The sequence below is a fragment of the Syngnathus leptorhynchus genome, chromosome 9 (genome assembly GCF_054491065.1).
Source record: "Syngnathus leptorhynchus isolate UIUO chromosome 9, UIUO_Slep, whole genome shotgun sequence".
NCBI lineage: Eukaryota > Metazoa > Chordata > Actinopteri > Syngnathiformes > Syngnathidae > Syngnathus > Syngnathus leptorhynchus.
The window spans coordinates 8,968,192-8,993,281 of NC_141203.1; the positions used below are offsets into that span (position 1 = coordinate 8,968,192).

At 42.5% G+C, this 25,090-nt stretch overlaps 1 protein-coding gene across 2 annotated transcripts in view; it reads left to right on the top strand.

Annotated features, from left to right (window-relative positions):
• The window catches only part of LOC147051030 (neuropilin-2-like), a 60,539-nt gene that overhangs the window by 18,122 nt on the left and 17,327 nt on the right, over positions 1 to 25,090 (top strand). For both annotated transcript variants that reach the window (XM_085920106.1, XM_085920107.1), the window contains 9 exons: positions 251 to 432; positions 4,585 to 4,812; positions 6,785 to 6,940; positions 7,005 to 7,174; positions 10,360 to 10,515; positions 17,037 to 17,181; positions 20,575 to 20,750; positions 20,939 to 21,112; positions 22,164 to 22,308. In XM_085920106.1, the coding sequence (XP_085776232.1) occupies positions 251 to 432; positions 4,585 to 4,812; positions 6,785 to 6,940; positions 7,005 to 7,174; positions 10,360 to 10,515; positions 17,037 to 17,181; positions 20,575 to 20,750; positions 20,939 to 21,112; positions 22,164 to 22,308 (1,532 nt within the window). The remainder of the gene's footprint in view (positions 1 to 250; positions 433 to 4,584; positions 4,813 to 6,784; positions 6,941 to 7,004; positions 7,175 to 10,359; positions 10,516 to 17,036; positions 17,182 to 20,574; positions 20,751 to 20,938; positions 21,113 to 22,163; positions 22,309 to 25,090) is intronic.

Here is a 25,090-nt window from a genome sequence, read left to right on the forward strand (position 1 = left end):
TGGAATGCTTGAATTATATATCTTCCCCTGCAGCTGTAATAACACAACCCAGTTCTGCTGACAGTGAATATGACATTCAAATACATTTATGCTTTTTTTTCCCCCAAACGCCTTCATGAATTCAACAGAGATGCTGTGCCGAGGTCACTGATGTTATCGATCCAATCAATTGCAATCGTTTCTATTGATCTGAAACTCCGCCTCTTACCGCAAGATCTCAAAATCCCTGTTTTTTTTTTGTCCTTTCCAGGTTTGACTATGTCGAGATCCACGACGGCAACTCTGAAACGGCCGACTTATTGGGAAAGCATTGCAGTAACATCGCCCCAGCACCAATCATATCATCCGGACCCGCCCTTCACATCAAGTTTGTGTCTGACTATGCCCACCAGGGGGCCGGCTTCTCGCTGCGCTACGAAATATTCAAAACTGGTAAGGAGATATCAAGATTGACGATGATGGTAAATATTTTTAAATTCTATGCAAGTTGATAGGCCATCATTGGGACATGTGGATTCTGAATCTCCCTTAATTGACCTTTCTGGAAGTGCTAATCAATAAAACTTTCGTAAAAGTGCAACTCTTGGGTGGCTGTCTAATGCATGGATGGTCTACCTAATTTGGGCTTGAAGAATGTGTCTTAAGATGAATCTATTTGGTATTTACGATCGCAAGTCCTCAAGTGTGTGGTCAACACCAAATTTGGCAGAGCCACAGACTCAAGGATTGCGGCGGTTGCGGCCACAAATAAAGTAAAAGAGCAACTGGTTGAGTTGAGCGTAAAGTGCCCTTTGACACCTCTTACAGGTCAGTCTTGGTACTACAATATACATCTGGTTGGGAGGGAAGACAAGCAAGCCATTGTGTGTGCACTGTTGTTATCTCAAGTACATCAGGCACTATGAGAGTTAGTAGAGCACGGTGATTATCTTTGTCGTGTGGGGTCTCGCACAAGTTAAGATGTTGAAAATCCCGATGGGTGTCGCCCGCTTTACTACGAGTAAATATGATACAGAAAGCAAGGACCAGACTCAAATCTCCATGGTCAGGTGTGAACATTCCTGCGTAACTGAACCCCAAGTTGTTGTTTGGATTATTTAACTCCCTCAAGAGGGGGCTTATCCCCGTTATCCTCCCCAATAGAATGTGTAGCGTACCTTTGAAAGCAAGCCAGCCATGACTGTATCACTACTAGGAGAGCCAGCATGCTTCATTAGGTGACCAGACCAAATTTGTCCCTCGGATCTCATGCTAGATCGTAAGCAGGTAAAGAGCGACTCAGCAGGGGACCCTTGAGACCCTTTTAGACTGCCCGTGTGAGACCGCTCTGCCCTCAGTGGCCCCCTGTCTGTCTGAGCATTACATCTCATTGTGTGTTGGTGATAAAGATCCCCGTCACGCTGTTGTGGGTCAGCCAAAGCAAGACCAATTGAGATGAAGGGCAAGTGAGACACACTTGAGAGGCACATAGTGTCTTCAGCCATCGTGTTGCCTTCATCCTGAAAGCATTCTTTGCATGCCTGTTTAATTGAGTCCTGAGCCTTGAGAGACACTGTCACACACAGGGCGGGCTGAGGTTACTAAGACAACACGTGTGCTGGTCTACATGGATGTGTCTCACTTTCGGCTGAGTTCACACTTGGAGTCTTAGACGACAATGCTGCTCCTGTTAACTGCAGAGGTGAAGATCACATTGTGTAGAACTTTGGATGGTTTTCATGACACATGCTCCCGTGGAAATTCGCTGGCGCTCATACATGCAAGTTTGCAGTTTTACACAAGAATCCTTGAAGTCAAAACCGATAAAATATGGTGTTATTTTGGCCGATTGTCTGCATGAATTACAACAGCAGAACTGTGCAACAGATGTATCCACAGTATGGCGCTTGTTCAGTTCAGGCCAGTTGGGCAGACAGTCTAACATAACTATTGTCACTATTGAGTATTTTTAGAATAGATTATTCTATAGATTATTCCATCAATTAATCGAAATCCCCCAAGAACGATTGATGCTCACTGATTTCCACAGTAAAAGCAGTTGAGATCTGCTGTCACGATAAACTAGAAATCTGAGAATTATTACTATTGGATGTATGCTTGCTCGTGTTGCGTCTGTGTGTACCTGGCAAAGAGGGAACATTTTAAATATTCAAGCTGCTGGAACATCGTTAACAAGATCTTGTTATCCTGCGAGGTACAACTCAACGTCTGCTCGTGTGGGTGACTGTATTTTATGTACGTGTCAGGATGAAAGTGTGTGTTTGTGTGTGCGTGCGTCATCCACGCCTAATACAGCCTCATTATGATATTGTTCAATATGCTCTTCCTACGTATTTGTCCTCCGAACTTCATGTTATTTTTACCTACTTCCCCTCTTCGTTATATCCATGTTTATTTTCAATATTTGCTGCCTAGTAACGCCTAAATATTATTCACAATGCCAAACAATTGAATTTTCTATGTCAGTGTGCCCATTTTAGCAGTTACTGTCAAATATGTATATTAAACATATACATACAAACGTAGCATATTAAAACATGTATTTGATATAGCGTTAGTGTATAGTGTTAACATCTAGCATCGTCCTCCTAAAAATCTTCTCACATTGTAAGAAGTGTGTCACGGAGCCATGCCGCTGTGTGTATTAATGACTTTTCCCCCCCGCTTGGAGTCCTTCATCCCTAAGAGAGGATGATTTTAGAGAGGGTCTCTGTCCTAATCCCTGTCTGTGTTAGGGGAGATTGTCTCGCTACGTCTTTATGTACTGACAAGCAGACCTTCACCGTCTGAGTAACAGTCTAGTCAGAGTGGAAAAGGGCTTGTTGGCAGATGTTAAAACACATCTGCCAAAGACAATAATTTGTTGCCCGTTTTGCCCATACACACACACACACACCTTTTAAATCCCTGCAATACTTGGTGTGTATGCATACACCGCTTTACCAAAGAGAAAAGATCTCAAAAGGTGAAAATGCTCAAACACAAAAAGTACATCAATCCAACAACAAACTGTTTGTGTTTACATTTCTGTTACTATGGTAGCTGTAGAAAAATGACAACCAATGCACAGGCAGCCCTGCCGGGCCAGCCAATCAAATCCTGCTGTCTAGGCAGTGCGCCCCCAGCTGTTATTGTGACCCAGAATTGGCCAGACACATACACATGCGTGCACACACACGAATACACGCACATACAGTATATGAATGCCCAGATGTAGGATGAGCCATCACACACAGTCATGTCTGCACGACATGCTCGCTCACACGTTCAGCCTATTATTGTTGAGTACTTTACTGTACATGCATTGTTGTTTTTTTTCTGTCAATGGATCACAACACGTCATGTCTCAATCCAATACAGTGTTGCAATGATATTACATTTCATCCAGTCATTTCAATTATTGGACACTGTGCCAACTTTAGAACAACAACAAGCTGCTCAAATTTTATGCGCATTCTGTGAACAACATGTATTCTGGCTCAGTCTGTCAATCATGGTCACAACATCTTGAAGTAAAAATTTACTTCTGTGTGTGCTGTTACCCCATAAATTGATTTAAAAAATATTTTAATGGTTGCAGTGTGGTTTTGAATATTCATAATATCAAATTATGTCATATCAATGAAAGCTCGGGAGACAACAGTCTACTGTCCTCCGGGGATCCAAAATCTACCCAGCAACACAACTCACTGAGCAACAACATTTTTGAATCAGACTGGCATAAACAAAGCAGGGTAAACACAATTCATCTAAACAATGACTAATGAATATTTTTGCCGCTTCAGTACATTATGGTACGTTATTATGATTTTCAATTCAAGTGCCAAGGTGAAAATATGGGTTAAGAGGGCATAAAAGGAACATATCACATGTGAAAGGAGGGCAGAAGTGTTTATGTGATGTGCATGAACTTGAAGTAATGCGAGGGGGGGGGCAAATTGCTGCTGGCAACCAAACTGGTCAGCCGATCGCACACACACTCACATGCTTACGGTTACGCCGACCCACATTATTGAGTGGGTGAAGTGGGTGGCGAGCGAGTAGTTGTGTGTGTTTCTGATGTCATTACACGTGTGAGAAGGTCACGAGCAAAACAGATTGGGAAATAGGACAGAAGAAGTGACATGTTTCTCAATCATGATTGTTTATTTACAGATATTCATGAAGGACCATGGTAACTCCGCCTTAAGTCACTCTTCCAAATGCACATAAGCTCAACTTTTTAAATGTATTTAAAAGTGCGAGAGTAGGTACTCTCTAAGATGTCTTACCTACTTTCCCTTGTGGAAGCTTGCAAGCGCAGACAGGCACCCAAACAGACTGGAGGCAAATGGGTTACTTTAAGAGGCTTAAACACTGGTGTGTGTGTGTGTTTGGGTGGACAACTAGACATGGTTGAGTAAACTAGAATAATGATGTCACTACACCATGCTAATTGTGTGTGACGGAACGCTGATGGAGGAAATATTACAGTACAGGATTTATTAAAGGGCCCTTTTTTTATTCCTGACACAATCACATGCGTGTGTTTGTGTATTGCTGTGATTATTTTGTCCTAATATACGTTTTTGTCTTCCCTTCAAGGTTCGGACTGTTCCAGAAACTTCACAAGTCCCTCGGGTCTCATCGAGTCTCCAGGTTTCCCTGACAAATACCCCCACAACTTGGAGTGCTCCTTCATCATCGTTGTGCCCCCCAGCATGGACGTGAGCCTCACTTTCCTCACCTTTGACCTGGAGAACGACCCCTTGCCTGGAGCAGAGGGAGACTGCAAATACGACTGGCTGGAAGTTTGGGACGGGCTTCCTGGAGGTGAGGCACATGGTGATCATATTGAAGGAAAATGTTTGCATATCCTCCTCATAGTTTAGGACTTCCTGTGTGGAAGTTTGCATGTCGGCTCCAGCTCACCTGCAATTCTAACGAGAACAAGCGTCATCAAAAAAAGGATGAATGAACGGTTTAAGGGTTTAGCACATTAAAGTGCTAATGACGTTCCGGCCCGTTTCACGCCGGCCCTCCATTTAGTGAAGTGAAATGAAGAGTGTTTCTCCCTGCCTACATCTGTATTGATTTACTTGGAATGCCAACTATTTTGGTAGCTACGCGTTGGTTGATAAAAGCTTAGCTTCCAGGCAAAATGTTGGCACCTACCCTGGAGAAACCGCATATGTTTTCATGGGGAAAATAAAGTGAGAGTTGTTGAGTAGAGGGAGAGAGGGAAAATAAATTCAGAGGTTAGGGGGTTAGGATATTTCTGTTCTTGCTGCTGGAATTACTGGAGAGAGTTGAGAGGGACAAATCCTCAGCACAGAAAGTCTGGATATAGTTTCAAGAGATGGAAGAGGAAAAGAGGAATGAGGGCGCAGTGGAAAGGCTAAGCAGAAGGGAAAAAACAAAGGAGATGTTAAGATCAATGAGTGGAGGACGGAAGACCTCTGGTTTGCCTCCAGAAGAGAATAGGAAGGTAAGGCAGTAGGATTACAAAAAAAAATTCGGTGTAACAAAAAAATGGTTGCAATATTTCTATGACTATCTGTAAAAGGTGACTACAGCACAGAAAGTCTCTATTTAGTTTTGGTTTTTTTTTTTAAAGGTAAAAACTTGAGTGTGAGGAAAAATATGACATCAGGTGTAAGGAAGACAATTGCAAGAGAAGAAACAAAGTTTGGGAAAGGAAAGTGAAATGAGTTTGGAGGATGTTTAACGGGAAGGAAATCCAATGGAATAGATCAAGAGGTGAAGGACTTTTGGTTTTAGTGCTTCCAGGGGACACGAGAGGCAGGAAGAGATAAAGACAATGTGATGAAGTGAGCATACTTGAGCTACATAACTCGCATGTAATAATTTACATTAACATAGTGTAGGCCTACATTGCAAAAATATTTTCATCTGTTTGCCATAAAGCTTTACTGTTCTTACAATAATTTAAGTTTTTTTTTTTTTTTCAGCACTATCAGTAGAAGAGTTATTACCATTGTTTGCTCAAGAGGCCTATTTCAAATATCCACCCATTCCAAAAGAGAAAAAAATCAATAGCACTGATCGATTGCTGGCTGTTTTCTCATCTCCTACCACCTCCACAAGCTTCAACATGCGTGTGTGTCTGTGTGTGAGGAGCATTCAGTGCGTATCAATGTGCTATCCTTGCACGGATCCCGTCACACAAACGCACACACACACACACACACACACACATGCACACGTGCACCGCAGGGCCTGAGATCATGTTCATCTGTTTGTGTTGACATATACAAGTTGCTGTTTCAGGGAAGACGACAGTAGATGCATCACTTAGGTCCTTGAATTTAAACACACGCGCGCGCGCACACACACGTGCGCGATTAAAGTGTACAGTCAGTGTGAAACCACGTTCAGACTACCTTGCAGGGGATGAATGATCGGAAGGGAGGTGGTGACAAGCAAAGGTGTGGCCCTGACTATATTTCAGCAGAGGATGGAATTAGAGAGGTTGGCTGGGATGCAATCCAAGAAGGAAAGGATGTTGATAAATGAAAAGGATGATTTATAGATGGTGCAAATAGAAGAACTACGATAACTTTCTCAAAATGTCAAGATAATGATTTGAATGTGAGATATTTGGAGATTAGTTACAAGAAGTATCTGAACTATCCACCACTTTCTCCCCAAACTATACAAATTGATTTAAAGAATGTTAACGCTTCAACTTGACTTCTAAATTGTATTTTACAAGCTAGTTAGTGTGGGTATACCACTTAAACCGGATTCAAGCTGACTTTGGGCTATTCTTTCTACTCCGCAGTGGGACCGCTGATTGGTCGATATTGCGGGACCATGGTACCACCAGAGATCCAATCTTCAACTGGAATTCTCTCCCTTTCCTTCCACACCGACATGGCTGTGGCGAAAGACGGCTTCTCGGCGCGCTACAACATGACGCACAAGGAAGTCAGTGAAAGTAAGTTGATGATGAATTGGTTATTGTTAACCATTTGCATACTAAATATCTGCTTTTCGCACAGCGTTTCATTGCAGCAATGCTTTCGGCATGGAATCTGGAAAGATCACCGATGAGCAGATCACAGCTTCGTCAAGTTTTTACGACGAAAACTGGCTGCCGCATCAGGCCAGACTCAACTATAACAACAATGCCTGGACGCCCAATGAGGACAGCAATAGAGAGTACATACAGGTAACGTACAAGGGCTTATTCTGATTCCGAAAAGTTACAAAGGCCCCAATTGCAGAATCACACTCCTATCAAAATGGAAATCTCAACTGAAAAAAGATTGTCCTGTTATTTTAGCAGCATATTTGTCCTTGTGCTGGCAGGTCACACCTAATATCTCTTCTATTGCTATAGTTATATCAGCAGGACGGACAGAGCGAAAGTGGGTGGTGGGCTGTTATTAAGGTTTAGCAGCTCCATGTCTCAGTAAGGCATTGTTTACTGTGTTCCATCACAGTGCCAACTTTGTGCCAGCCACTTGCCAAGCCTGAGTTATGAGCTTGTCTGGTTCATGGGAGGGGAAAAGGAGTGTGAGGTTCACGCACCGCTCAGACAGAAATGGATTCGGCGCAGCCAAGGAGGCCCTCCTTCGTGGCACCCCTTCCGTAAACAATAGATTATCTTGTTGGGTGTCACCTTCCCTCAGCCTCCCAAAGGCAGCCCAAGTCGACTTTATGTTGGAGGATTTACAAGATCTTTATTCATTGCTAAAGCAATATCCACGCAAGCTAGCACAAGGGTATTGTTTGTCTTTTGAATTTAAAAGAAAGGAAAATAAAAACCCAGCAGATTAGGATATTAAATTTTGAAAGGGATTCAACTTCTAAGGCCCAATGAGCAATGCATTTGTTTGTCAATTTTTTTTTTTCTTCGTTATTTGGTTTGTTTTCTATCTACACTTGAACAGAAATGGTCCCGCCAATTTAGGCAATTAAATGGCTGTATAGTTTCCTCCCTTTGACAGAGAAAATCCCAAGGAGATCCGTGCAGCCGTGCATCTTGAATTAATTGATTTCTGACAAACTAGTGGAGCGTGGTTGCTCTTAAATAACAAAGAAATGAATAAGCAAATCACAAACATTCGCTCACCATATCCCCTGATTAAAGTTTCACAACAACAAACCTATTCATGCATGCGCGCCTTAGGCTGCCTGTAGTCTCATTTCAATGGACGAACTTCTTTATATCGTTAAATTTTATATAGGCGCTAAAGAGACCCAAGAAGCAGATTCAAATCTTTGCTCTCTGCTGCCAATTCATGAGATTGTATGTCTTAATAGATAGGACCTTTACTTTTATTACGGCCGTATCAAAACAATAATAGATTTGAACTACAAGTAATAGCTTTGCAGTAGCAAATGTCACGACTCCACCCTGGCTGACTTCTTTTACATGAAACTCAGGAAAGGACTGCAGCCAAGAAGTAGCATGAGCTCAAGGTCCCATTAGTCTGCCTTTCCTTCCCGTCTTACTGCCCAAGGAGAAAACACTTTACTGCTCTTCTTGCGGATACCTTTGTCAGAAACGCAAAAACAATGTCAATGCTGGACATGACTGCGCTTTCCATGTGTTGAGTGGATGTTACCGATTCATTCATTGGACTCTAATGGTTTGTGACAGTTGGCTGGAAATGTAACTTTTACTGGAGGCCACCTCCGGTCTTGTCCTTCTGTCTGTCTCCGCCGCTGACCACTCGTGTTGTTCTAAGGCCGCTGCGTTCCACAGAGAGCCTCAGCTGTTTCCCCGTGTTAACACCCAGCCTTGTGTAGCCGCGTGGGTTTGTGTCCCGCTGCGTCGGTGTGTATGCGAGCGGCCAACCGGCTCCTGTCTTGACAAGCAGCTGTCATAAATGCTGCCATGCCTGTCCTGTATACTTGAATCTTGCACCTTATGTGTGTGTGTCACATAGAAGAGTGACCAGGAAAAAAAAAAAACACACAAATTTGCTGACTTCAATAAGCAGTGTGAAAGGAGCTTCATACCCTTCTGCTCTATTCGATTGTTATTCTATTGCTCTCGCATTGTGGTCCAGTGTGCGGCTCGGTGCAGATTGATGATGTGAGTGCCGGTGGCTGCGTTATTCCAACAGTTGTGTGATTGATGAGGGAAGCTTCACTTAGCATCAGTCTCTTGCTCTTATTTGGTCTTCACCTCCTTCGATTCTCTTCCCGCCTCTCCCTCACTCCTCACCTCTTCTCACCCCCTCTTATGTGTTCTTCTCCTCAGCTCAGGACTATCGATTAGGTGTCTTGGTGGATCTCCGTCTGGGCCTAAGTGAGCAAGTGTGTGTGTGTGTGTGGTGGGTGTAGTCTAAAACACCTGTCTTCCTGACAGGTAACAAACGCAGCATTTTGCCTCCCCTGGTGAGGCGTCTTGTACCCTGGTGGGCCGCATAATATACACATCACACGTTCTGACTGTGCTTATGCTTCCAACATCTCTTGTGTTGTTTGTTGTGTATATCTACACACAAACATAAGGTCAATCAAAACTGTACAGAATAGTTTAGCAAGGTTATCGAGAGTCATTTTGAGGCTTTACTTGTGAAACTAAGCTAGCCAATCCTAGGTGTACCTCATACATAAAACGTTCAGACAAAGAGCGGACGCAAGGTCAAAAATGCAGTTCGGGAAAAATGCCACATATATTAACGCAGGGCCCGCATGCAGCATAGCATCCACAATCAGGCTGGAGAGGTGATTATATAGCTATTGTATGGCAGGAAATTAAAATGAGCCCCTGGTCATCACTATCGATCTGCCCAAGGAGAGGAGGAGGAAAGGCAGAAAGGGAGATGAGGAGCATAAAGTAGTATGAGGAAGGTGAGAAATGGTTGCTGAATAGTTGATGTCTGTATTTGCATGTTTATGTCTGTCTTCAGGCACTTTTAACACTTGAAGACATTAATTGCGAGGGCCCGTTGACAGATTAAGGATTCCGAGTCACAGAGTTGAATTTCAATTAGGTTAAATATAGATTGGAGCAGATGAAGCCGCAAGACTTTTTAATGTTCACTTCACCTTTCTTTCGATGAGGCCAAGTTTTATGGGCCATGTTTTCATTTATTTGTTTGTTTGTGTGCAACCTCTTGTCAGATTTCTAAATGTACTGCGGGCCTGTTTATTATAATGGGTAGTTTGTCTTCCACTGATGTTCACCGTTATAAATTTTGTTGAACATTTGCATAAATGTGCCGCGTATGTAAGTTGTAATGTCAAACCGGGTTTAATGTGGAAAATTCCACTTTCTCATCTGTGTAAAATCTTCCGCCGGCAGATTGTAATTTGTCATAGTCAGTAACGCAATAGCCTGATGCAAAGGTCTTTTTTTTTTTTTTCCTTTTTTCCCCCCTCGATGTCTGCTAACAGGTGGACCTCTATACACTGAAAGTGATCACAGGCATCGCCATGCAGGGCGCCATTTCCAAGGAGACGCAAAAGTCATACTACGTGACCACTTTCAAACTGGAGGTCAGCACCAATGGCGAGGACTGGATGGTTTACAGACACGGCAAGAATCATAAGGTAAGGTCACAGCCCACCCACCCGCACTCGGAAAAAAAAAAAGCAACTACAAATAGTGTGGATGATCTTGGGTGACACGCTGGCTATGACATGGGCATGTGCACTAATGGCTGAAAGGAAATATGAGATGGAATATTCAGCAGCAAGCCAGAAAATCCAACCTGTCTGTCTGCGATTACAGCCGTCGTCATTCATTTGGCTTAATTTAGGTTTTAAAATTATTATTTTTTTCTTTTTTTCTTTTTCTTTTTTTTACAAGCAAGCACACGTCTCCAAACTCCTAATGATACCTTACATCATTGCATACTGTGACCACACGGCACAATCTGCTTTTCCCATCACATCTGGTTACTGTTACTGAGTTGTAAAAAAAAAAAAAAAAGTTCAAATTATCGTCAGCCAAAAAAAAAAAAGCTCTCCTTCGCTTCTTTCTCCAAGGTGTTAAAGCATTTGAGTTAGACTACAGTCTAGGGATGCTGTGAAGAACACAAGCAGATGCAGATCTTAAACTCACTGCCACCGTCGTTAAATGGAAAAAGCATTCCTATGCCTGTCCAGCGGTTGTGGCTGTTTTTACCATCACAGACGTTCTTCCCATGCTAGCGGTCCACACGTTGTGTCCTGCGGTCTAACACCATGTCTAACGCTCGGCTGTAAACCCTTCAGGGACACTCAGGCAAAGCCGCTCGCTCACAGAAACAAACTCTTAAGGGAGGAAACAAGAGAAACCATGAGAGCATGTTTGATTTTTTTTTTTAGAGGGGTGAGTTGCAGAGCCTAAAATGTTTATTTCAGCCAGGGAATAGATGAAGAATATTTTCCCCTTACTCCTGTTTTAATGTTGCTTAAAAAATATCGAAATAAAAAAAAATCATATTGAGGGATTTTAATGAGGCTTTGCAGAGTGAATTTTTCATAGATGAAGCATGCGGGTGAGTCAACGTCTAAATGGAAAGAAGCAAGTTGATGATGATGTTTTGTGGTTGGATGCGGCACCCATAATCCTGCTTGATTCCGCCATAACCATGGAAAGCTGTTTCACAGCTGAATGCTGACAGCGACACAGATGGGGTGAGCGTGTGTTACTCATGTTTTGCCTGAGTTAAGTCTTTTGGGGGGGGAGGGGTTTACATGGTGATAATATCCAGCCCTTATCTTGTACATACACGCAGACAAACAGACCTGAACGCTTATTGCATCCTTCGACTCGTCAGGGGACATTTTTTGGTTGAAAATGGTGCTTCGGAAGAAAAAAGCGCGAGGGACTCGGAGTCTAAAGACGGATCTAAAATCTTTTTTTGTTAATAGTACACAGAATGGCGGGCAAGCGATCATGGCATGTGCAAGAACGCCACAACTAAAACAAAAATGGCCGACCAGTGCCAAGTTTTAATTGAGACTCTTAGATCTAATTCAGCGTATTGGCATATTTTTAACAGTTGTGGTTTCGTCAAGAATTGTTTTGAAACGTTCCAAAAATGTGAAGACAAAGATTTCTTGGCCATTGTCATGTAAATGTTCCGCTCAGGGTCATTGCATACTTCTTTTATTTGTTAGATTCTACTGTTCCCACTGGTTTTAATGCTGCAGTCTTATTGATGAAGTCATAAAGGATGAAGCAAGACTTTTGGACCAGGCTAACGAGAGAGAACCCGCTGACAATTTATCTGTTGATGAAATCTTTGTATCAGCCGGCGCCCGATGGCTCCTCTTGGCTGACATACCTCACGTGGCGAAGCAACAGCATTCTAAATGGCCAAAGAGCCTAGAATCCATAAATCATTAAACAGCAGTGGTCAAAAAAAAAAAAAATCTATTCCTAAAGTCTGGCTCCCATTACAACACACTCAGATGGAAACATTTAGTTCAAGAATGTACCTTTTATATGAATGACAGATGAGAAAATAAGTGTTTTGCTACATGCCTTAGAGATTCAAGTTCCTAATAATGTGACCACATACCAGACGTTCTCATTCATTCACTCCTATCATTTACTCCATCCATCAGGGCCTCACTTTTGCCCACTCATGCACGCCCTTCAAATCTTCATTTGCATTATCCTGCCCCCCCTCCTTTCTTGTCCACTTCTGCCCTTTTCCATTACCTTAACTCCGTTAATAGACAATAGGACAACTTTATGCCGCTCGAATAAATGCCGGCGCGTTAATCTCAGTGAATTGTTGCGTTTTATGGGCAAGACGCATAAAAGAAGGTCAACCTATAATGAACATTAGCTGATTCTGCTCTTACTAAGAAGCACTTATCCCAATTGCAATTGTTTATTACAGGCATAGGAATAAAATCACATAAGCATATCCAAAGGCGAATGAATGTTAACATCTGGGAGAGAGCCCATAGGGGAGCCGCAACTGTCAACATGCAAACGTGATTTGTGTGATCGGTAAATGGATTTGATAATGTCATTCGAGGTCTAATGTGAGCCAGATGAGACATATGGAAAATAGTGTGCCTTATTGGAGAACGTAAGAGCAGCGCAAACAAAAAGGGTGGACAGAACTTGCGTAGTGGCTCGGAAACCCCGGGGTAGAAAGTTTCCTGGGAACAAGTGAGTGAAGGAAAGCGGCAGAAGGCTGGAGTGAAGTACACAAGTGTATGTGTGTGTGTGTGTGTGGGGGGGGGGCAAAATGAGTTTGGAATGGATGGGAGTGCAAACGGCGCCAGGGAGCAGAAGGGGAATAATGAGAATAGCAGACGAGGGTGTTGCCTGCACAGATGTCTCTAGATAGATCCGCTGGCCGGCATGGAGGTGAAGAGAGGGGGAAGAAAATAAAAGGACAAGTGCGAGTACAAGTAGAGGAAAGGCTGGGAGTTGAGGAGAAATCAAAACAGGAGGCTGAGGTCAAAACAGGCGTGATAAATGAAGACGCTCTGTGAGGAAATGGAGAGGAAAAGGACAAATGGGGAAATTATCAGGTAGTCATGTATCATAAAAACCAAACACACACACGCACGGTAAGACTGACCCGCCCCACAGTGCACGCGTGTGTGAAGAGATGCGAGGGGACGGAAGATGTTTTACTATTTTATAAGTGTCCACACACATACTCACAAAAGACGCACATCATAGACTTTTGAATAATTCAGCGCGTCTGCACCGGTCCTTGCCGGCTGACTGAAGGAGGACCCGCGGGCTCACCGCATCACACACGCATACACACCAGCCGACACACCTGTTCTCAAGTTCGGTGCGTTGGTTGTATTCCTGCTCATGCTCTGCATGGACGCTAATGTGCTAGGTGACGAGGATCGTCGCCAACCATTTTGAAAGCCACACATACAAATTTATTTTCTGGGTCCCTGTAAACCTTTTCTACTTTTGTGCTAACATTGTTTACATAAATAATTTAATTTTAATAATTTGTCATTTGAAGTTGTTCCAACTTAAATTACTGTTACTACCAATACTAAATCTACCAACACTACTGAATGTGACATGGTAGCACATTGATGATCAAATCTGACTGGACCCCTAAAAGAATCGGACTTAAACACTGCAGTCAAGAAAATGCTACAAATAGAAGAGAATTGACTCTTTGGAATAAACTAATCCAATTTCATGTTGTAAATGTAGGTCAGTGCTCTGATCAAGTTTGTTTAGTATGGTAGAAAAGGATTTGCGGGCCTTGAAAGGCCACGGCGGATATCAATGGCCTTCATGCAGTATATTGACTGCAATTATGATTTTACTACTGTATTAGCGTGAGACTGAGGTTCATTCCAACTTGTATATAAACGGGGTTATATCACTGCCGGAAAGATCTGAACGGAACGATGTTGTGATCCTTGGTATCAGCCAGCCGTGTCTTTTTAACAAGAGCCCATTAACAAACCTTCGCAAAACGCACACAGTCCATTAGCTGATTGCTACCCAAGCATTTTTGAGATTGTTAACAGTAAATTGAGGCGTTTAAGAACTCTAGGGGGGCGACTACATATCACCTGACACCTCCTGCGTTGGATGCTCAATTGCTTGGCCAAAACACATTTGTTATGGATAAATAATCGTGGTGTGATCACGTACTTGTCTTTAGTACGATAGTTCAGTTCGTTTTCATAAGTGTTTAGAGCAGATCTTGCTGTTTTTTTTTTTCAAAAATCCTTTTGTTTATTTGTATTAGTTTGAGTTTTTTAATGTATGTCTTATTTGTAAAGTGCAATATTTATATATATATATATATATATATATATATATATATATATATATATATATATATATATATATATATATATATATATATATATATATATATATATATATATATATATTGTAAGTACAAAAAGTAAGCTATAATTTCGAAACGAAGACAGAAACCCAACGAAAGTAATCAGGCATTTTTCCCAATAATGTAATTTCACAGCCAAATAAATCTCAGGCTTAATCCCACAAATTTAAAATCTAAGACGGTTTGGATTGACCAGAGGTCAGAATGCCAATCTAGTAGTTTGTAACTGCTTTATTAAGAAAAAAAAAATTAACAGCTCAACACAAGGTCAGTGTGTTCCATTTGCACAGTAGCCTTCCACTAAAGGGATTTGCCTTGACTTAGGGCTTGTAAAACAACATTTGTCACAGTGGAAGCCGCTCCACATTTGCAGCTCTGTTTGGTGACCCCGAACAAAGCTCTGTGTGTATTTGTGTACACGAGCGTACCGAGGAAATGTTTCATCGGCCACCGAGGGAAATCAGAAAGCCACCAGCAGCCCAAAATCCTCAGAGTCGGACTTTATAATTATACTTTTGCTACTACAGTGACACACTCACGCACGCTTGTAATTACAATCCCATTACGTCTTTTGGGGCCTCTTGGCATTTTTCCATCATTTAAACTGGTATCCAGGCCATTACGGGGGCACCGGTTCACTGAGTCTCGTAACCTTCCCGTTTGGTCCTGGGTTCAATCCCCCAGTGTTGCCTCGATGGCTCCCGTGTAATTCAGAGGGCTTCTTTATTTTTTTCCACCCCTGAAGGCTTCTGTTGTTTCGTTCTTTGGGACCAGGGAGTAATGATGAATCTGCACACACCAAACACTCAAAACAAAATGTCTATAAATGAGTACCCAGGCAAGTCGTTACAAGGCCTTCGGCTCGGGTGAACGGCTTTTATTGCGCGCTCGCCGTCTTGTTTCCGACGCGGCTGTAACGGAAGAGCGAGACGGCGAAGAGAAACAGCTGTAGTGAAACAACGGGAGGTACTTGTAGTCGAGATGAACATGTTATCATGACAGGGAGACGGAGTGAAGATGTCAAAGTAAAAGCCAGAAATAGGCGGAGAATAGCAAATGAGAAGCCCAGCTGTGTTTGCCTGAACCGAGCCCAACGCAGATGACAGCCATAAACGCGTATGACGCCGTCAGACGGAGACAGCAATATTAAGTCGGGATGTCAGATGATGAGAAGAACACTTTTAGAAATGTGAGCCCGCATCCAGCGTGTCTTTTATCAGCTCGCGTGTGCGAGTGTGTTTTTGTGTGTGCGCTTGGCAGGGGGTTCGCCTCCGAGGGCACGGACAGTGTGTGTTTCTCTGGAGTGTGTTTAGAAGACAGTTGAGACTGATTGACGCTGTGTGTGAGTGGGAAAAAAAATAAAAGATTGTCTTTTTCTTTGTGTGTGTTTAACCAAGAGGATGCTTTCTCGCATAGTTACACTCTTGATTTATGACACACAATGCCGCCGTCTTCAAGTTAACCTTTGCACTCATGCTGCTTTTTGTGAAAACGAAACATTATGTACGGTCCGATTTTGTACGTGTTTGTAACGAGAGAGGATTTATTTTTCAAGCTTGTCGTGGTGAGCGGACCACCGTGAACCATAAATATGTGCTGCCGTGATTAACTGTAGTCTTTATTTTTGCTCCCGTTAATAAAACACGCCAGTGAGATGACTTTGTGTATGCAAGGGTTCAACAAACAAGAACATTCAAAGTTTTTTTTTTTTACCGCATGCATGCTAACAAAATAATTGAGTGAACCTAAAATCACTGAAAAATGCGTTTTTGTTTTTTTGTAGTTTTGAATAGACAACAATTTTTGGGAGGGTTGCATTTGAATATTTTTAGCAATGTTGTGTGATTAAAAAAAAAAAACAGGATGCAACAGTGTTGTTGGAGGAATGCTGTTATTTTTCCCACATGTGTAATGCGTTAGTCATACACAATAATATTCCCCATATTTACATTTTTTACAGCTCTTCAGATGAGTCTCAAAATTATGACACCCATATGATTTATTGAGGAAAGCGCCACAGAGGTGCTTGCTGTACTTTTTTTGGATGTTTGCTCAAAGACTCTCCGGCATCACTGGGGCCACAAAAGTTGACATTTGTGTAAATTAAATGAAAATCAAGGCTCAGTCCCAAGAAGTGCATCAGACAGGGTGATGACTTCTCAGCAGTACCTCTGCCAAGAAGTTTAAATGTGTCTCATCAGGACCTTTGGGGCCTTATGTTACTTTTAACGGATGAATTTATAAATGTCTTATTTGTGCCATCCTCTATCTCCGTAGGTTTTCCATGCAAATACCGACGCCACAGAGGTGGTTCTCAATCGGATCCCGCAGCCCGTCCTGGCCCGCTTTGTGCGAATCCGACCTCAGACGTGGAAGAACGGCATCGCGCTGCGCTTCGAGCTTTACGGCTGTCAGATTACTGGTAAGAAAGACGAAGCATCTTTTTCTGGCCAGCTTAACTGAGCTTTTCCGGCCCATCTCCTCAAGGGGCTCCTGTAAAAACATGCTGGGAGTTTTATAGGGGTGATATACTGGCGTTAACGTTAGGTCACAAGGTGGGTCGGTGCAAGAACAACTCCCTAGGAAAACATTTCCTGTGAAAACCATGAGTATCAATCTTTTTTATTCCTCTGCTTTCATATCATCAATTTGCCCGTACGTCCGTCCATTCACCCGAAGTTTATTTTCATACTTTCCCGCTTGCCGTCATTTATTTCTCTCCTTTTCATAAGCAACACACCCACTCTTTCAAGCTCATACCCGTCCTTCTTCCTATCCCTCCCTATCGGCCCCCTCCCGAGTCAGTCCTAATAGAATAATACTAGAATGTGATGTGTGGGTGATTACATCAGAGAATAACGGGCTCTCGGCTTTCATCTGCAGCCCTGGCAAACAAACGGGATTTCAACCAGCATAATCAGCTCAATACTATAAATAGATAAAACTTAATTAGAGGGTCTGTGTTTGTGTGTTTTACAAATGGTAAAGGGGCAGGTTTCAATCAGTGTGTCTGTGTGTGTGTGTTTCTTTCACTGTATCATTATTAGGTTAGGTCCTCTCGCTGGTGCCATTGTAGTGGCCATTGAGAGCGACAGATAAGCTCTTATCTAGGGGGGTTATTTCGCCACCCACACAAGCTGTAATCACACTCGAACAATATGATACTGCTTGCGTGTGCGCGTGTTGTCTTATTTCAGTACCTGAACTTGTAATGCGTCCCCCTGCTTTAGTCATTACACTTGACTGAGGCCATGAGAAGGGAGGCAACTTATCAATCCTAAAAAATAAAAACAAAAAGAAGAAAAAAAAAAAACCTGCAGCCAAGCAACATTAGATGTACCGTGCTTGAATTATTTTAATATTTTTGATACAGGCAGTCCCTTCTTGCCCCGCCCACGGTGCTGGCAGTCTCTGGTGTGAATCTCCAATTCATCAAGTGTCTGACTAAATCATTCATTTTATGTGAAAAAGCTGCTATGCAAAATCATTTGAGGGCGGCCTAAGCTCACCAAAAGTTGGAATATATCGTTTTAATGAGCACAGCAAATGTCTTCAAGAAAAGCAGCAACGCAGTATCTTTTGTTTGATGCCGACATATTGACAAACATGCACACAGCCTATCACAGTGCCCATGGGGATGCGATAATGCCCTATGCAGGCCTATAAAGGCGCACATAAAGCAGTCAAACTGTGACATGCCATTAACTTAAATCACACTTTTATGTCTCTCGCTCTCCTTTTTTCTCACTTTCTTTCCATCCCGTCTCCATGACGCTGCTCACTTTTTCTTCCCGCTCATGCGCTGTGTCCTATCTATCGCCTCCACTCTCAGCCTCTGCACCCGCTCTCGTATTTTTCCTTTGCCCTCTCTCATTTTCTCGCCACATCTCTGCTCTTAAATCTTCGCCCGTTACAGCCTCATCCAAGTGTCCCCCACCCCGACACCCCCCTCCGCCCCTCGCTCCGTCTTTAATCTCGTTTTATGTCGGCCCCTGCAGCATCTATCAGTCATTTGTTTATAGCACCCTTATCACTCTGCTTGCTGGTTTTCATGTGCTTGTTTGGAAACATGGTGGCGTGTCTGCAACTGTGTCCATTTTGTGGATAAGTTGACCTTGTCACTGGGACCTCCATGTATGGTGGAAATAAAAAATAAAAAAAATAAAAAGTCTACACACCTCTATCCAAAAGGCCAGGTTTTAGTGATATTAACAAAAATGAGAGCGAGATAAATAAATAAAAAATGAATGAATAAATAAATAGATAAATAAATATGCTTTTGATTGAACCCAAATAATGTTCTGATGTTTTAGGAGGCTTTTCCAATATTTATTTATTTATTTAAAAAAATTCCCAAACACATATAGGTCTAATTAAAGATTGAAATTTTTGGCCATAATCCACTCACATTTAAGGTGAGTTCTATTGATATATAAGAGGGTGTCCACAATTGTGCAACCACATTACTTCGGTTGTTTACTTTTAACTTCCGTTCTCAAAAAGAATAGAGTTGTATGGGTTACAGCTTACATTAATACTCAGTCAAGTTTTCGAATTGTCATAAAAACTATTTAAACTGGGATGTGTATACTTTTTAGATCTATTATTTGTCTTTTTTTTTTAAATCATGCATTTGGTGTCTATTTTTGTCATCTCCGGAGATCTCATTCTCATTAGGTCTAATTGTGGGCTGCAGCTGCTCCAACAAATGAAAAAGTAAAAAAAAGAAAAAAAAACTGAAAATAAACAATATGTTAATTGAATTTTCTCCTTTGGTTTGCATTGCCCTATAGAGGGAGCTTAACCACTGCGTCACTCGCCGTTGTTGTTTATTGTCAATTCATTATTTACTGCGGCGAGGTGCGGTTGCAAACATCACAGCATTAAACATTCATCCCCACCAAGACCCACAGAATGTCACCATCAATCATCGTCAGCCTTCACTGTCAATATCCTCCCTCTTTCTGTCCTTCTCTTCTTCTCTCCTTCTCTCCCATCCCTCTTTTGACTTCTAATTTTCTTTTCGCATTTGCTTCCCGTTAAATTTGTTTGACCTTTTTGGCTTTATTTTTTTCCTTCACATTCCTTGTCCTTAATCTCCTCTGTTAATTTCTCTCCTCATCCTTTCTTCCATACATTATTCAATCACCGCCTTCGTTTAAAAGAAAGTTCAATTTTTTCGCACTCCTCCTTTTTTGTTTTCATTAATATTTATGAATGTAAGGTTCTGATTCTCTTTGGCTCAAACACATTTGTCAGTCTAATAAATCACATGGCTTTGATCGCGCCACACTTTTATTTTGTTCTTCCATTTGGGACTCAATGCGCCACAAAGACTCTCGTGGCTCGGCTGAAGTTTTGCATCGACTTTGTAGCGGCATGAAGGCAAAATGCTCTGACGGTTTGATGGAAAGCCTTTCAGAGGAGCCGCAAAGTGGAACATTAGTTTAAAAAGAGAAATCACGCAAGAATTTTCCCTCCGAGATCAAGCCTGCGCCCATCTGTCAGCTCTATCGATAGCTCCTGGCCCTTAGAAGGCTGGGCGGCGCTGGATCCCATCCAAGCTGACATTGGATGCGATACCGGCTGCATCCAGAACATTTTGTTAGTCATTATAGGAGAACAAAGCCAATAAGGATCAAAACCAACCCGAGTTGAAATAGAAAAGGAAATAATATGCAGCCAAGCGCTTTTTGTTGGAGAAAGAGCAAAATTGCATTTCCCAACAGGTAGTGAAGTACGTAGTCAGTCTGAACAATCACATAATATGACCACTAAATATGACATTCATCAGGATCTCACCTTCTCCAATCAGACGCTCCCTGCTCAGAGCTGCAAGGCATGTTGTCTGGACTGCTGGCAGACTCGCAAATCTCGGCGTCCTCCATGAGGGATATCCACGGCTCCATGGGCGCAGCCAGACTGGTGGCCAGTCGCTCAGGATGGTTTCCCAACCCGACGCAGCCCATCGCTGGAGAGGAGTGGCTGCAGGTACTTTGATGTCTTCGGATGGATGGATGGATGGGTGGATGGATGGATGGATGGATGGATGGATGGATGGATGGATGGATGGATGGATGGATGGATGGATGGATGGATGGATGGATGGATGGATGGATGGATGGATGGATGGATGGATGGATGGATGGACAGTAGTTGCAACATTGTTTGTGTCGCAGGTGGACCTCGGCATGCCCAAGATGGTGCGTGGCCTCATCACGCAGGGTGCAAGGGGGCTCGAGGGCAGCACCAGTGCAGAGAACCGGGCTTTTGTCAGGAAGTACAAATTGGCTCACAGTATGACCGGAAAGGAGTGGACGTTCATTACGGACAGCAAGACAGGCTTTGTAAAGGTAAAGATTCAGTCGACTTCATCTTCTGTAATCTTTAAGCACTCTTGTAGACTGATCATCTTTAAACGGGATTATTGGTCTGTCACAACAATAATCCTGCCGAACGTCGGCGGACAAACCTGCTCAACTGATTTTCCTCACAGCTAATAAGCGATTTGCGAGAACATTGAAATTCTGAAAGCCATATAATTCTTGGAAAATGATATTTATTACCGCCCTAATAATTCAATTTAATCACGGTGCTCCACATTGAGTCTTGCGCACTCTTTCGTTAGCTCTCTCTCTCTCGTTGTGTTTTGGTTTGTCTTTCATCCTCTCGTTCACTCATCCGCCGCTCAGCTCTCATGGGTGTAATTAAAAATTGTCTGTCCTGCATCACCACCACTCAACACTGCTGGCAGTCGAAGGCGCTGTGAGACAAGGCCCTTTAAACTCTCCTCGCTAAGGAGACTCCGCCTTTAAGAACTGTAATCGTACCACCGAGTGCCTGTCTTTTCTGCTATTTTTCTCTCATCTGCTCGTCTTTTTAAACGAGGAACCTTGAAAATCCATCATGCTTTTCATTTGGGATATGGAGAGGACAGAAGATAGAGTTCAGTTCATCAAGCTTACATTGTGGGTGATGTGCTGCTTGCTGTCTTGCCACTTTGATTGACAATCAAAAGACTGAGTCTCTCTGTTGTTATTTATATGGCTCATGTCATGCTGTGCCGGGAATCAATAGTCATCCGTAGGATCACGTGACTTAAGGTCTGCAGGATTTTATGTTTGAATTCTGCTGACAGTTTTACCTGCTCCCTCCAAAATAACTGAATCTATAGACAAGCTCTCTGATAGTAAATAGCAGAAGGAGCCCGACTGGAACAGTCAAGCAAGCATCTGTCATTTGCTGAGGCAGATTTTCTTGTTGACTGAGCAGCAGAAGTGTTTATCCACATTTGCCTGCAAAAAAAGAAATGCCCAAAAAGGACAATTTACATTGTGACTCATCATGATGACAAGGACAAGACACATATTGACCTCTCCTCTTCTTCTTCTTCCTTTCTGGCAGTTTTTTGATGGCAACAGCCACTACGATACGCCAGAAGTGAGACGCTTTGATGAGATAATAACTCAGTACATTCGAGTTTTTCCCGAGAGGTGGTCACCTGCTGGAATCGGTATGAGGATGGAGGTCCTCGGTTGTGATCTGCCAGGTAAGAGCGGCCTATACCTAACAAAACGTCTATTTTGTATATAGACATACAACTGAATGTTTAAATATTTGAATGTATGCTTCCATTTAGTATCTTTATTGTTTGTTTATTTTCCAGTGTGTGTATTTGCTTGGTATTAAGCTCTATGAGTGTGTGTGTGTGTGTGTGTTTATCTTTCACAAGCTTTTACTTTCCACTCGTGAGATTGCGTGTTATGTTAATCGTGGTTTTCCATAGGCATTTGCAACATGTCTGGACACGGATTAACGTGTCTAGGTCATGGGGGCTTCAACCAGTCATTGCCATCTGTGTACAGTACGTCTGTTGTTGTGTACTTTAACATGTACAGTACAAGAACAGGGAAGTACATCGGGTCTAGATTGATGGATTCCTTCAACTCTCCAACTTTACTACAAATATACAGCATATGTCATGAAATTACCGTCCTTCCTCTCAACAGAACAGGAAGTAACAAAAAAATAAAAGGACAAGGACTTCTTCGTGTCTGTAATGGATCAAAGCAATATGTCGCAAAGGGCACATTAAAAATGCAAGTGTAATGCTCGCCCTCCTTTCGCCTTCATGGATTTGTGGCATAATGTGACATGTGACAGGTGAAGAGAAGCGAGGGATGTGGAGTGGCCTGTTGGCTGTAACTGATGGCAGAAAGGAAGCCACTTGGAGTGCAGGAGACCTTAAGGGAAGCGTATATCCTAAATGTGTCAGGACTGGCCAGCTGCCTGATAGTGATGGGAACAGAAGAGACATCCAGTTTTTATGCTTGCTTGAGGTGTTTTACATTGGCAGTGCTTCAAATAATATAAAAATGAATTGGAACTGTTGTCAGATGCAGAAAAAAAGATCTGGATCATCAATCAGGTGTTAGTTGTCACAAAGATATTTTGGTTCTGTGGGAACAGTCTGACCGAGGTTCATAACCCCATCACACACCTTTACGACAGATTTTGTGAGCCAGCTGGCCTTCTTACTCAACATCGAAAGCGATGTCGTTACTTTTGATATCATAAATGTTTGTTCTGCATGAATGAACCAAACTCCCCACAGGAACACTCTAACATCTTGCAGATGAATCGTCTCTCCAGGTGAGTGGAATCAAACGGGGGACTAACTCCATATTTTCTCTCAGTTTCACTTCATTTGCTGCAAGGAGTTATAGCCTGACACCTTTTTCTGCGGACATTACAAGCGAGAGTGCCGTACAAATTGATCTCTTGACTATTGTAGTTGTTTAATAGCCTTTCTGGGTCTGCTTGCCAGATGTTTGCCTTCTGGATGTGATCATAGTCGTAGACGTGATAACAGCGACAGCGCTCACATTTTCACAGCATAGGAATTGCTCCTGTTACAGCATTGTTTGGCAAATTGGGCTTTCACTTTTCTTTGTCACTTTTTATTGTCTTCAAGCTATGCTACACTAGGTGATGCGAAAAGAAGAGAAGAGGAAACCATGACCATTTTTTAGTGTCAACAATAACAATATATAACAATAATATATATTTCTGTGTGTATATATAAATGAGTAGATTTGTATGTGTGTGCGCGTGTGCGTGTGTGCGTGTGTGCGTGTGTGCGTGTGTGCGTGTGTGTGTGTGTGTGTGTGTGTGTGTGTGTGTGTGTGTGTGTGTGTGTGTGTGTGTGTGTGTGTGTGTGTGTATATATATATATATATATATATATATATATAACATCAAGTTTTTAATAAGTACTATAATTGTGTATGACATCTAAGAGGCTTTGCTGCATCATACTATATAAGTTTACAAGCACACATAATTATTTATGACAGATATCGTATTTTGTCATTCCAGGTTTCCAGTTAAATTCATAAATTAGCGCTGTATGTGTGTGCATGTCCACCATCACTGATAGCTTTCACATGTGAGACATGGCTCCATTCCAGATTTCATGTGATGACTGGAATGTAGCCTCAGCTCTGGCCGCAGTCAGTTACGACTACTCGATGCCTCTCTTTGTTTCTTACCGATTCGACATATGGGACTTTAAAAATACTAGTTTTCTAATAATAGCAGTTAACAGTAATTATATACATGTCTTAGATGACTTGCGTTGTCCACCATGAATGTAAGGATACTATCTGTAAGCATGTGCTAGGTGGTGCTGCATAATCATCCGCCTCCAGCAGATTCCATTAAGTCCAAGATGTGAGCTGCTGTATAGCAACAGGTATAAACACACAGGGAATGGAAACTAATGTCAGTGTAGGAGGTCGAGTCATGAAGTGTGTGTGGCTTCGCCCGCTCCATCTCCCAGCCGCCCTCCCGTTGCATTCCCTCTTCATCACAAGGCCGTAATCACTCCCATCTCTGCCAAGGCTCCTGTAACACCCCCACCACTCCCCACCACACGCACGCACGCACACGCAAACCGCAACCTCCACACCTTCCCTTCACTCCTGACCTCATTACTCGTAAAGACTTTCTTCACGCTACTGTACGGAGCACATGTTTAAGCTTCATCCTTTCAATTTTGTTCCAGCAATATGTCGGTTATGTGGTCATTAATTTGGTATTAGTGATGTAAAAAAAAAGATCATTAGGAATCCTGTCTTGGAAGTTTTGCACAGTAGGTTAAGCCATGTCCTTGTTGAAATGTGATTGACAGGCGATGTAAAAGCCACACTTGGTCAATAGCATACTTAGCGTAATGGTTTCTGCAACACTTAAACTCATTTCCTGCGGTTCGCTGTGATTGTTAGCCATTCACTGGCAGAAGCGTCTTATTATCTCTTGATTGTGAGCAA